This window comes from Eutrema salsugineum, unplaced genomic scaffold, assembly GCF_000478725.1.
Source record: "Eutrema salsugineum unplaced genomic scaffold, Eutsalg1_0 scaffold_10, whole genome shotgun sequence".
Classification (NCBI taxonomy): Eukaryota; Viridiplantae; Streptophyta; class Magnoliopsida; order Brassicales; family Brassicaceae; genus Eutrema; species Eutrema salsugineum.
The window spans coordinates 10,848,005-10,860,917 of NW_006256908.1; the positions used below are offsets into that span (position 1 = coordinate 10,848,005).

Consider the following 12,913-nt stretch of genomic DNA (forward strand, 5'->3'; position numbering starts at 1 on the left):
CGCAGCGTTTTGTGCAAACGCAACGTTTTATGAAAACGCAGCGTTTTGATCAAACGCTTAATACGGTGTCTTTTTATTATTTTATGTGCTATTTTCTTTCAAAAAGAGTATTGGTCAAAAGTCAAAACACAGATGGTTCTATGAATCACAAGAAAAAAAAAAAGCTAACATCACGAATTTACATATTAAGTTTTTATATATATGATTTTTTTTTTTAATTCAAACAACATAAACCATGCCGACTTCTAAAAGAGAAACAGGCGGGACCTTAAGGGCCACGTCAGGCCCTCTACAGTTCCTCCTCAAGAAATTATAACCGAAATTAACGGCCAATCTCTTCATCACCGACGATCCTTGTTTCGCTTTCACATGTGAATGTCCCAATATAAACGCCGTCCCGGCCTCTTGCGCCGCCACCAAATCCCTTAGCTCACTCCTCAGCTCCGCCTCCGCTTCTGCCGACGCCGACGATCCTTCCTCCTCGTACCTATCCTCTTCAACCGCAAACCTCACACGTCTCACGGTGGCTGTTGGCACAACCTCAGCCATTTCTATAACGTCTTCCATGCTCTCCACGGTGGTGAATCCGATCGAAACGCTCTCCGGTTGGAGATTCTCCTCGATCTCGTAAGCCACGGTTCCGATCACGGCCAGTCTTGACTCGCTCGAGGATTCATTTGACCGAGCCGTGTCGTCTTCTTGATTTCTTTTGTGCCAGTCGTAACGGATGAAATCAGCAAGCTTGCTCACGAGCTCTGTTTCGAACGAATCCACGTCTTGATGGACGTCTCTGTATCCGTAACGCACGATGCAGCGATAAGACCGGTGGTCTACAGGACCCACACGTCCCACGAGGTATCTCTCTGCAGGAGGAACGAACGGGACAGGGACTGATTTCACGCAGACGAAGACGAGGACACGGTGGAAAGCAGGGAGGTTTGTGACGAACCGGGAGAAATTAGCCGGGATTCCAGAGGTTAGATCAGTGAAGACTAAACCAATCCCTGGGACACGAGTGATTCCGAGGCTTGGACCTAAGGCAAGAAGCCATTCAAGAGAGACTTTGTTCTGGAGATCAAACTCGTATTTCTTGATGGTTGTGTAATGCCAAACGAACATGACGATCATGAAGAATAAGGATAAGAGGATCGGAAGCCAAGCGCCTTCACGGAATTTGGTGAGCGAGGCCGAGAAGTAGAGAAGTTCTATTGAACCGAAGAAGACGAGGAACGCGAGTGCTAGAATCGGTGGCTTGTGCCAGCAAAGAACGATGACCAGTGAGGTAAGACATGTCGTCACTAGCATGACCGCCATTACAGCCAAACCTGCAAGGAAGGAATAATATTAGAATCTTCAAAAGTCGAAGAATCATAAAACTGATGAGCTGATAAAGGATCTTGTACCTGATGCATTTCCCAGGTGTTTTACATCTCTGAAGCCAATGGTAACTGCGATGCAGAGGATCATGAGCATCCAGTTAATCTCTGGTATGTAGATCTGACCATGAATCTTATCAGAGGTGTGAATGACTTTGACTCGAGGGAAGCATCCTAGAGACTGGCTTTGGTTTATGATTGAGAAAGTCCCGCTAATGATCGCCTGGCTTCCCACAACGGAAGCAAGAATCGCTATCATAAGCACAGGCCAGTGCACACATTCTGATCAAAACCAAGGATTTTAATCAAGAGAAGATCAGATTCTGTTCTCAATGGTGAACACTGAGTTAAAAATCAGTTCTTGAATTGAAGGCAAACTACTTACTTGGCACAGAGACGTAGAACCCAATCGCGTGAGCAGAATGGTGATGCCGAGATAGGTAAGCAGCTTGTCCCATGTATGCCAATATAAGAGCCGGATAAACCAGGAACGTAAAGGCAATCTACAACAAACAGAAGATAGAATTACTGTAAGTAAAGGCCATGTAACAACAAGTAAAGCATCCAAGCTTAAGTACCTGAATTGCCGCGTAATTGAAGTGACCAAGATCAGCAAACATGGCCTCAGCACCTAAAACAAAGACTCGATGAATTAGATTACCGACATTTTGATACAACGGCAACATTAATAATATGAGGAGACAAACAGAAACAGGGTTTTGATAACTCACCAGTTATACACAACAAGATCCCGCCAAGAGACATCCATCCACTTACTCTCGTCTTTCTCAAGAACATGAACATGTATTTAGGAGAAAGAGCTTTGTATACATGAGGATTCCACTGTATTATATTGTACAAGCCAATAGCGCTTATACAAAGCAGCCAAGTGAGGACGATAGGCGCGAAAACAAAACCAACACGATGTGTCCCAAAATGCTGAAGCGCAAAAAGGCAGACTAATATGAAGCAGGTAATAGGAATCACAGCATCTGCGATTTTGATCAACAAAGCCGTATATCATCCATCAGAGCTCAAGGAGCAAAAACTGACATTAAACCAACTTTGTGTACTTACATTGGTGATGTTCTTTAGACATATTCAGCTCAAGACCTGACACAGCAGAGAAAACTACATACAACAAAAAGAAAAGATTAAAAAGCTCCTATAGCCAAGAATTAGACATTAAGATATCTACACAGACAGAAGCAAACATACCGGAGATAGCTGGAGTAAGAAGTCCATCTCCAATAACCATACAAGTCCCAAGAAGAACCAGAAGCAGCAAAGCAGTGTGTAACCACTTGTGCTTCTCCAGATATCTTTTCACACATGAGTCATGGTTCTTCTCCGGGGGATGCTCCAGTTTATAAGTGGACAGTGCCTCGTCAGCGACTTGTCGGTTTGGAAGGAGGCTAACTTTGACATGACGGCAGATCAGTGAGTACAAAGCAAAAGTTCCACCTGAGACAAAAACAACAACATGAACTAGATAAGCAATGAACACATAATAAATTTTCGTTTTTTTCCGATGATTATCTGGTGTGAGAAAGAGTCTCTGTCACGGACCTTCTCCGTTGTCATCAGCACGGAGGACAATGAAGACATACTTGAGTAAAGGGAGCAGAGTAAGAGTCCAGAAAACGAAAGACATAACACCGTAGATCTCTTCGTTGGTTTCTGAATGTTGAATGTCTTCAGCAAAAGTGCTCTTAAAGACGTAAAGCGGAGAGATGCTCAAGTCTCCATAGACAACACCAAGACTTTGATAAGCAAGAAGCAAAACCGACCTCCATGATTCCTTCTGCATAATTCAGAAAACTTCAGAGATTCCGAAATTGAACAAATCTAAGGGATTTTTTTTAGAAAAAACAACAGACCTTTCTAGAGCCACAGCATCTTCCGAAATTGAGATCCATGGTTTACTCTAATCTTCAGCCTAACACGCTATAAGAAGAACCTGGAAACGAAAAAGGAAGATGATTTCTGAATCTCAAAAAGTCGGGTAATTTGGCAGAAAAGTGAAGAGTCTTGTCTAATACAGTGAAACCTACAAAGTAACAATAAATACGACAACCCAACTTTGTTCCCAAATTAGAGGGAAGAAAACAAAGTAGGTCACAGTCAGGCACATGCCATTCTCATATCTGATTGATTCTCTTTCGTCAATCCTTACCCGAATGCAGATAAACCCAGAAGTGTATGAACAGCAAAAACCCCTAAATCCCTGAAATTGAACAAGCAGAAACCACCATTTATTGTAGGATAAGATTCAAACAGAGAAACCCAGAAAGCAAAATTGACTTCACAAGTGTAGCTTTAAGCCATAAATGGAGTAAATCAATTATTAGCTTTTTTGCCCATATTCTGTCTCACAATTCACAAATGCCATCTGTAATTGTTTCTACTTTCCACTTACAGATATTTTTAATAAATTTCACAATTTTTCTGGGTGACGTGAAATCGATGTGTATAAAAGAAAAGGAGATTTAATGTGCTTATCATTGAAATAAAGACATTGAGGACAAAGAAATGGAGAAGATAAGAACCAATAGCCTCCACATGCTATAAGCCTGTAAGGAAAAAAATAAGCTTTTTTTTTTGTTTTCTCGCGTTTTCTCGGGGAAAAGAAAAGGGCGTGAAAGAGCAAACGTGGCGAGAATATTTTTACAGGTGAAGAGACAGAAACACGTGAGTGCCTCCGAGACAGTTACATCTAAGGAAAAAGAAAGCTTTTTTTTTTTTCTCTGCTTACCAACAACAGAATTTCCGCCATTGATGCAGCTTTGTACCATCAGCCTCCGAATTTGGTCATCGCCAACCCCACTCTCTCTTTTCTCTCCCTCTACTTTTTTTATTTTTTATTTTTGTTGCAACAGTAATAATCGAAACGGTTTGTTCACAGCCTCACAGGTTTCAGTCTTTCAATTAACAGATAGTAGAAGAAAGGAGCTTTTAAGCTTGTGTTGACGGAATAAAAATAACAAAGGGAAAGCAGCATCAAAAACGCGTTATTCGTAATTAGGAAAAAAACAACAAATAAAAAAAATAAGTAAATGTTTCTATATAGTGGTAAGAAAGTTACCGGTAAATTATAATAACTGTAAATGTTTAAAGCAAAATATGACTACTAATTATAGAGAATGCATCTACATATTTAATAAAATAATTTATCTACAATTCCTAAAAATGGTTTAATGGCACTATCTTTTTTATTATAGGTTGCATATCACTTTTAGACTTTCTTACATCGCAAATCTTTTCACGAATTGTTATCAAATTGATAATTATTTGAAATGTACATATATGTATTTTTGTACACTTCGAGTTATATGCTTTAATGAACGGACTTCACACAATCTTACAAGTACATGTTATTATTTGTTGTAGTCTTGTAGGGTAAGGTGGTTCGCTTGTTGTGTTTGACTTGTGTCCACAATCACTCGAAGGCTCTTCTTTTCTGATTATAGTTTATTTACTAACCTTACGGCTTTCGAAGTGATTAGTCATATTTTCATTTTTCTCAAAGTCGAACTGTTCTCCCGCTAGTTCTTCGAAAATCAACAAATTTAAATCTATCTAAAGAACAACTATATCCCAAATCTATATATAGCTCACGAAAACCCCAAAAAAAAATCTTGAACATTATCTTTTTTTTTGCCATCAATCTTGAACATTATCTATAATAAAATTACTACTAGCTCCATTCATTCATTGATTAAACACCACTTCAAGAACGAAATATTGTTTAAGAGTGTCAAAATGAATTGTTCGTTTTTTTTTGGCGTAAAAGAGTTGTTAGCATAGGAATTATAAATCCACTATACAAACATGGCATTTTTATGTATAACGAAAGAACAATTATTTTTGGAGTACTCGAATTTATAGTGTCTTTGATTGGTGCTCCTTTTCTATTCGCTTGTTTTTAATAACTTTTTATGCTTCTTTCTCTTTCAATCCTTTTATATGTTTCTTTCTCTAACTTTTATTAGGTGTTGCTGAAGTTGAGCCTTTATATTCCTGCTACTTAAAAATGAAAAGCGAGAGTTTTATCTTTCTTGCCCACTTTCTCACTTTGCCATTATTGTAATCGAACAATTACAAAACTAGATCCGAATCCAATTCCTATTTCATAATGGTATTGATCAGCTTGCTCTTCACAACAATATTTCTATTATTATATAATTCAAAACTTCTAGTCGGTGGATTCAATGCATGCATAAAGAGACATTCCACCAAAAGCATATAATGTATTATTATTATATGCATGCGAATATACGATGCATAACATTGATTTTTCAAAGCAAAATAGCAAATGTATTTTATATGAATTTAAGCTTCGTACGTGTTTTGGGAATGACGTGATTTTTAGTTTGGTCTATGCATAACCCAAATTAGGACTTTTCTGGTTTTTTATTTTTTTCTGTACACGACTTATACTGTTGATATACACGTCGACGCAGCCATACCATTTTTTTTTACGGGGATCATAATATATATTTAAATTATCAAAATTAGTTGAGAAAAATGCACAGTGGACAGTGGTGATGTTGGACTCAGGTTTAGCGCGGTCATTAGTAACAATCATATAACCAAATCAACCGAAATATCTCTTTTGACATTAGCTTATACATCTACATTACCTAATCACTATGTGGATTCAAGTAACCCCCTTCTATAAAAGATACAAAGTGGTGACAGTTAAATTCCGATTAATTTTCGAAGTATTAAGCTTAAGGTCATAATATTAATTTAACTGAAATTGCTAATAATTTGTTTTAATTTTTTTTTAGTGTCTCTTTACTCAGACCCTCCCTATTCATCTGGTCCTTGCACATATTTTTCTATTTTTCTTGGGAATCGGTGGGAGTATTCAGAAATAAATTCATTCAATTTCAGGAAAATATCTCTATATTAATTTTTTGTTGTTTGATTGTAATCTATCTTATTTTAAGGGAACATTGTATAATGTATGACACACGCTCTCACTTTCCCATGTGAAAGATTTCATATTGTTTTTTAATGTTTTGATTTTTGTTAATGGATGTAAATCTGTATATATAATTGTCGTTGTTATTATAATTTGTAAATACGACTTGTCTTGGCGAATGGTTCAAGACTCAAGACCGTATAACTGACACACTGTTCTTTTTGTTATACCAACTGACGGTATGTTTTTTGTGTCTGGTTCCTTTTTTATTCTCGATAGTATTTTTTGGTTCAACAATTGTTCAATGTAAAATTGGATCTCTTTGAAGGTTGTACGACGTAGTTATCTATATTAATTAATCGCACTTTAATAATAAAATAAAATAAAAATTCAGAGAGGTGCGGTGAAAGAAACTATTTTTATTATAATATATATATATATCCCTTTTAATATCGGAAAACATTTTTACAACAGAAATAATGCATGTTTACCATATGTATTATGTAATGTATTATTACATACATACAAGAAGCTCCTAACGACACGAAGAAGTGAGACAATTCAATAGGTGAGGGCACCATTTTAAAAAAATAAAATAAAATAAAAAAGACGAGCAAAAAAAAATGAAAATATCAAAAATGAAGAAAAAGCAACATAAAAATGATCATATACGGAGACGACATTTTAGAAAAAACATATATAAACAACATGTATATGTATAAATATATAACGCAAAATGTGTATTTGTGTGTGTGTATACACATGATATGTATCAATGGCCAATACCGGGGCTTGGGACATCACCTTGCCTTCTATAGATATCATCATAATCAGGTACTGGTGGTGATGGTGGTGCTTTATCATCATAATAATCACCTGAATAATCAACTTCCAAGTTTGTAACCATCAACTTCCTGCTCTTCATTGACGGATAGTCTCCGCCGTGAGATGCTTCCGGCTCCAATCTAGTAGAGTCTCTCATACTCAACCCAACAATGAAAGGAACTTCGGAGATGAGTAAGAACGACAGTAATAAAACGTGAAGTTTAATCTTCCTTGCATCCATTTCCAGTAGAGATCTTCAAGAATCAAATGAAATGGTGAAATAAGAGATTTCGTATATTTGTGTTTTTTTTGTCTTCTTGTTGTCTTTAAGGTCCAAGAAGAGATTCTGGTGTGGTTGTAATATCATGAATATATATAACTATACAAGAAAGAAATAAGCATTGAATTATTAAATTTGGAGGGCCAACTTTGTTGAAATTGGCAAACAATGGTCATGATGGATTTTATAACATGGCCATTTCTTGCTTTTTTTCTTTTGATCATTACTTTTTTCATTTCTTTGGTTTATTTATGTTATCTTCTTTTTAATCGTAATGATCCATCATTGCATGCTTTGTTCTATGACAAGTCGTACATTTGTTGGAAAATTGATAAGACAATATATAGTTTAAATCAAAATATAATTATAAGCTTTTCAAAAGATGCATTGACCACAAAGTTTATTTGAGACATTTGTCTGTTAATTTTCCTAATAACCATGGAAAACTAATTTATTGAAGAGTTTAAGCGTAATGAGAGGAACTGATTTGCCCGAATTTTTAATTTTAATATATCTATCTTCAATTAACAAATTAAGAGCAGCGTAAACATCGGAGACGTGTCATTATTGGTCAATGCAGACTGAAGAGGTTGCTCGAATAGCGGAAAACTTCGTATAAAATTGTTCTCTTCCTTTCTTTCATCTTTCATGCATGGGACTGGAACCTCCAAGTGTATAATTAATATTATTATACTATGTTTTGTATATGATTAGAAATAATCTGACGACATAACATTCCAGCACAGAAGAAGTAAATAATTGCGTTTGCTAAACTTTTAATGATCATGTCTCGCTTAGAAATGCAATACAAGTTAGTAAAAATGTTACTGGTTGTCGAGGATAGACACGTATGTATCATTGGGATCCGATCTCAATGTGAAAGAAATAATTTCTTACAAGTAAGATTAAATGATGTGTCACCATCTACATAATAACACTACATTATTACCTATCTTATGGCGTATGCACTTGACTTTAAAAAAAAAAGAAGAAGAAGAAGGGCCACAATAACCCAAACTATCGTGATCTTGCTAAGATCTCTTTGATAATCAACCTTTAATCAGCCTAGTAATTGCTGTAGAGCCTATAGAATTTATCGGCAGATCTTGCCTATAGGATCGCTGGCTCTTTAATACAGGAGATCATATGGACATGATTTTTAAAATCAAGATGTGGATGGACAGAGATGACGTAATGCTTTGGAAGTATACCGTCATCATACATAGAAACACAGCAATGAAAAAAATGGATAAGAGTCATAAAAGATCTCCGGTGGGGCCTTAACTCCACTGATAAGTGAAAACAACCTCTCTATCAGATCAAACTTGAGACAGCGTCTGCGTCATGGCAATGTAATAATCTTGCCATTTAGATATATTGTCTCATGTTTTTTTGTCTTTTTTTGGTTTTTTTTTTTTTACTCTAAATGACCAAGGTTACAATGTGAAGAGGTACGCAGATCCATTGTAATTACTAGTCTATAACATTAATCCATCTTATCTTCTAAGTTCTGAACCAATTCATGGCGAAATAAGATTCCAACATTTCCACTCCAATTTCAATCATGACTGACCATTGTTCACGTTTTAAATTACAAGAATATCCGGTATTTCACAAGCCTCACAGTCACAGAATTTATCTAGATTTCAACGCAGATTCCCCGGTTGTATATTAGAAAAAAAATGGTGTCAAAATATTTAATTAACAGAGATCTCTGAATGAATCATAGGTATCAGATAAGTCAATTACAACCCTAATGAATCCTGAAAAGAATCATCTACTTCAACCTATGGAACTTTCAATTTACCACCACAAAAAAAAAACTCTTGTCATTGTTTTCTGTTGGGAAATAAATATTTGAGGATAAACCTAAGTTATTATGCAGATTTTTTTAAAGCCTAAGAGACCAATTCAAGGGTTCCGTTTGGACTGTTGAGTCTGAGAAGCTGAAGGTAATGAGTTCCTTGGGCTTGGTCTGCTACTGAACCTGTTAGCGTAAGATTGTTGACTCTGCAAGAAAAAAAAAAAAACAATGGATCAATACCAAATTCAGAAACCAATATCTTTTAAAAATCCAAGTAAGAGTGAAAGAGTGAAAAGGTGAATCTACCATTTCAGGAATATAAGTGCCTGTTCCTCTTGATTTCCGCATGTTCTGCAACGAAGTTGGTCCATTCAGATTCCTCCAATGGTAAACATTCTTTTGGCCGGCCACAAACCAACGCACAACGTCCCAAGAACTTGTGTCTTGACCCTGAGGGATCCAGTTTTGCGGAGGCTCACCGTGAAACCATCTCCCGTATACAAGATTATTGAAGTATCCTTCAAAATTTCCTCTGAGTTCAGATAATTCTGATCTCCCAGTGCCAAAAGCGATGACAGGTTCGTCCACATCATGTCTTTGTCCCTTACCGTTCCTCTCCAATGAATTACCCAAGAACTTCTCCAGTTTCCACCCCATGGTTTCTCCAGGTACTGTAAGCACATCTCTCAGCTTTCGAGCTCCTAATGTAAAAGCACGTTTTATACGTTGCAAATTGCCTGACAAGATTACACAAAAGATAAGAATACTTTTCACTTGAGAAACAAATTCATGAGCTTCTACTTTCAATGGAGTACCTTGGGTCACACTACGTCCCAGGTTGTTACTATGTTTCAGAGGATCCACTATGTTGAGATGTTTTACAGGAAAATGTTGGCCATTTGCTTCCACAGTTTTGGTTGGAACCGAATATAACTCCATGCATTCTCTTAAGAACGTCTCGTTCAGGAAAACTTCTTGTTGCCCGGTTTCTGAAGAAATAGCAGGAGAAAGCAACAAGTGAAGTTTTCAAATGATCCATAGTAATCCAAAAACTGGAAGAGAAGCAACAAGTGAAGTGCCTTGTGATTTCAGCATCCTTACCCGTAATATCTGGAAGAGAAGATATTGGAACCTGACCATTGACAGTGATACAGTAATTGTCCCAATCAAATGTTCTGTAGTATTCCAAAAACTTAAACAGTACCTGTTGATGATAGATATGGTATGTTAGTCTTAGAAGTAATGCCCATAATAAGCTAAAATTTTAAATATGCTCACCGCTAAAGGGCCAGACAATGATGAATAAGATATGTTGATGATATGCAAGACTAGTATTGCCAATGCATATGTTGAAATCAATCCAATGTTGGCACCGAGAATACGGCTCTCATAATAGCACCATGCCTTAATCAAAATGACGCTACGTTTGAACAGATGGTCTCTCCCAAATCTATGGTCAACCTAACAAAGAAACCAAACCAAAGATTTTACCAAAATTGTTTGAGGATTAGACGATTGAAAAACAATTCATGAGCCAAAGCTATTTAGTGTTTACCTGCTCCAGAAAGCATAAAGCGGAGAGTCCTGCCATTTGATTGAAGGAGATATCTATAGCAATGTTCCTGATAATGCATTTTATGAGCTTAACCTAACAACATTCCAAAACACCAATGAGCGGAAAAGAGTGTAAGCATGAGATAAGTTTTCTTGAGGGAACACACATAATTCAAAAAACCACAAAGGAACCAAGCAAAACCTGTGCTGCGATATATTGAACATCAGTTATACGGAAATCAGATTCTCCTTTTTCAGCTTCAAGCATAACGCGCAATGCAGTAGCCAATTCCTCCTCCTTATCTTGAGGAGTTAGGACTGTCAGATCAATATCTCCATCTGGGAGATAGGTTTTTAGTGGCACCGAGCCAAATATAAAGACCTGGTAAATTCAATACCGCATTTAAAAGCGATTAAGCCAACACATAAACCATATGCTAAGGCCACAAAACAGTAGTCCTGATTCCAAAACCACACAGTGGAGACTGAAGGAAAGTTTTCCACTAATCAATTGAAATAGAGCCCTAACCATAAATATAATCAGACCTAATAAACAAAACAGAAAGTCAACTGGAGCATCAAAGATCTAACCTCAATTCCAAGACGATCCTTAATAAGGGTCTGGAGATACTCGATGATCTCGTTCCTACTTCTGTCTGAAGCAATGACCGGTTGGATGGCGTTTATTATCTCCTGAGCCCTTTCCTCGGCAATCATCCACAATTCTCCATCTATTGGCATTGTTGATGGTGACAAAGATGATGGTGACAAAGATGATGATGACGAGGATGAAGACGAGGAGACTGACAACCTCTCTGGAACATCAGCCATTTGAACACAAAACTTCGAACTAACTACAGATTTTTATACTCCAGAAACTTCAGACTGGCGACCTCTCTTGAAGATCACCTCCACGAGCTTACTTGTATCAAAGTGACATATCAAGACATCTACAAACCATAGAAGAAAGAGAAAGTCGTAACATGAAATCAATACATTCCTCAAGAAAATAAATTTAACCGAAGAAGAGAAGACAAGGCAGAACCTGATTGTCCATACAAATTGAATCATCACAGATCAGATCAGAGAATGAAGAGAAAACAGGGAAGATTCAATTTCAAGCTTAGTAATAAAAAGGAAATCTTGGATTAAATTTTCTCTAATTCCACCAATGAATGCTTCAAAACAATTCAAGCCAAACCAGACAGTAATTTACATTCTAAACAAGACAAGAAAATCAAAACAGAGCATGACAATGATAAATGGTGGATAGTAAATGCAGTGTTAGGCTTCCCCTACTTTCTTAGCTTTTAAATCTAAGCCAAACTCAAAAGGATAAAAATCTAGGCTTTAAGATACCCAATAATTAAAAATTGATTATAAGATTCTGATCCTCTCGCTTTTGCCCAGCTTCCATGGTAATGATTACAACAGCTTAAACTAGCTTCCGAAACCACAATTTCATCTCTTCTAAACTCAAAAAGAACAAACCTTTGTCACCCTCGTAAATGCAGGAATTTTTTTTTTTTTTTTTGAGTTGTAATTATCGGAAAAGTACCTGTGCTTTTAGTCCATGTGTCAAGAATGTTCCTTTGAACAAATCCGTTGAAACCCAAGTGGCTTTTAACTCATCCTGCGACATACAAATCAAAAGAATTAACTCAGATGAAAAAAAACAACTGAACAAAGACCAACACTTGTGAACAATTTTAGGTTTTAGGACTGTAATTAATAGACATTTGAATTTCACAGAGTGAAATAGAAAATAAAGAAGCGAAATTTCACGCGCAGAGAAAAACCATTGGCTTCTTTTTATTTATCAAACGCAGCTTATCGAAGATAAAGAGATAAATTAAGATTTAAGGCCTACTGAAACAGAAAAGCGAAAAGGGCTTAAGCAGACCATTTTCACCAAAATCATGGGTGGTTCAATTAATCGACACAATGGTGATTAGTTTAAGAATTCAGACCAGATAGATAGTGAAGAGCTAAAGAAGAAAAAACCCACTGAAATTCCGGCGAAAAAAGAGCAGCTTGGCGTATAAACAAGAGAAGAGAAGATAAAACAAGTAAGATGAAAATGAAACGATCGCCGGGAGAAAAAAAAAAAGTCAAAGAAATTTATGGAAGGTTCGTAGACTGTG

The 12,913-nt window shown here is 36.6% G+C and overlaps 3 protein-coding genes across 8 annotated transcripts; all 3 read right to left on the reverse strand.

The window, feature by feature from the left end:
- Positions 1–147: 147 nt before the first annotated feature.
- On the reverse strand, positions 148–4,258 carry LOC18026713 (potassium transporter 2). Of its 4 annotated transcripts, none has more exons than XM_006411258.2 (11): positions 4,132–4,258; positions 3,553–3,603; positions 3,257–3,336; positions 2,946–3,180; positions 2,595–2,840; positions 2,454–2,507; positions 2,108–2,368; positions 1,955–2,007; positions 1,762–1,879; positions 1,404–1,658; positions 148–1,325 (listed from the first exon to the last, which is right to left on the reverse strand). In XM_006411258.2, the coding sequence occupies exons 3-11, from the start codon at positions 3,293–3,295 to the stop codon at positions 220–222; spliced, it is 2,367 nt and encodes a 788-aa protein (XP_006411321.1). In that variant the 5' UTR covers positions 3,296–3,336; positions 3,553–3,603; positions 4,132–4,258; the 3' UTR covers positions 148–219. The 4 variants fall into 4 exon arrangements, with proteins under 4 accessions (XP_006411321.1, XP_024016671.1, XP_006411320.1 ...); XM_024160903.1 differs by lacking the exon at positions 4,132–4,258 and adding an exon at positions 3,796–3,892; XM_006411257.2 differs by lacking the exon at positions 4,132–4,258 and having other exon boundaries at positions 3,553–3,887.
- A 2,515-nt stretch (positions 4,259–6,773) lies between these two features.
- LOC18026714 (precursor of CEP15) lies at positions 6,774–7,452 on the reverse strand. Its single transcript, XM_006411260.2, has one exon. The coding sequence runs from the start codon at positions 7,370–7,372 to the stop codon at positions 7,079–7,081; it is 294 nt and encodes a 97-aa protein (XP_006411323.1). The 5' UTR covers positions 7,373–7,452; the 3' UTR covers positions 6,774–7,078.
- Positions 7,453–9,118: 1,666 nt separating this feature from the next.
- Positions 9,119–12,895, reverse strand: LOC18026715. Of its 3 annotated transcripts, none has more exons than XM_024160896.1 (10): positions 12,778–12,895; positions 12,328–12,402; positions 11,361–11,719; positions 10,972–11,151; positions 10,771–10,863; positions 10,494–10,676; positions 10,317–10,419; positions 10,031–10,204; positions 9,522–9,952; positions 9,119–9,421 (listed from the first exon to the last, which is right to left on the reverse strand). In XM_024160896.1, the coding sequence occupies exons 3-10, from the start codon at positions 11,598–11,600 to the stop codon at positions 9,323–9,325; spliced, it is 1,503 nt and encodes a 500-aa protein (XP_024016664.1). In that variant the 5' UTR covers positions 11,601–11,719; positions 12,328–12,402; positions 12,778–12,895; the 3' UTR covers positions 9,119–9,322. The 3 variants fall into 3 exon arrangements, with proteins under 3 accessions (XP_024016664.1, XP_024016665.1, XP_024016666.1); XM_024160897.1 differs by having other exon boundaries at positions 12,673–12,844; XM_024160898.1 differs by lacking the exons at positions 12,328–12,402; positions 12,778–12,895 and adding an exon at positions 12,129–12,243.
- Positions 12,896–12,913: the final 18 nt, after the last annotated feature.

What these genes read in the sequence shown, in the direction of transcription:
- LOC18026715 (XM_024160896.1), bottom strand. Translation starts at nt 11,600, where the DNA reads ATGGCTGATGTTCCAGAGAGGTTGTCAGTCTCCTCGTCTTCATCCTCG. An exon ending in CTTTATGCTTTCTGGAGCAG is followed by an intron (nt 10,677 to 10,770) that starts GTAAACACTAAA and finishes TTTCTTTGTTAG; the next exon opens with GTTGACCATAGATTTGGGAG. An exon ending in CATTGTCTGGCCCTTTAGCG is followed by an intron (nt 10,420 to 10,493) that starts GTGAGCATATTT and finishes TATCATCAACAG; the next exon opens with GTACTGTTTAAGTTTTTGGA.
- LOC18026714 (XM_006411260.2), bottom strand. Translation starts at nt 7,372, where the DNA reads ATGGATGCAAGGAAGATTAAACTTCACGTTTTATTACTGTCGTTCTTA.
- LOC18026713 (XM_006411258.2), bottom strand. Translation starts at nt 3,295, where the DNA reads ATGGATCTCAATTTCGGAAGATGCTGTGGCTCTAGAAAG. An exon ending in TCTTACTCCAGCTATCTCCG is followed by an intron (nt 2,508 to 2,594) that starts GTATGTTTGCTT and finishes TGTTGTATGTAG; the next exon opens with TTTTCTCTGCTGTGTCAGGT. An exon ending in GTCTAAAGAACATCACCAAT is followed by an intron (nt 2,369 to 2,453) that starts GTAAGTACACAA and finishes TCAAAATCGCAG; the next exon opens with ATGCTGTGATTCCTATTACC.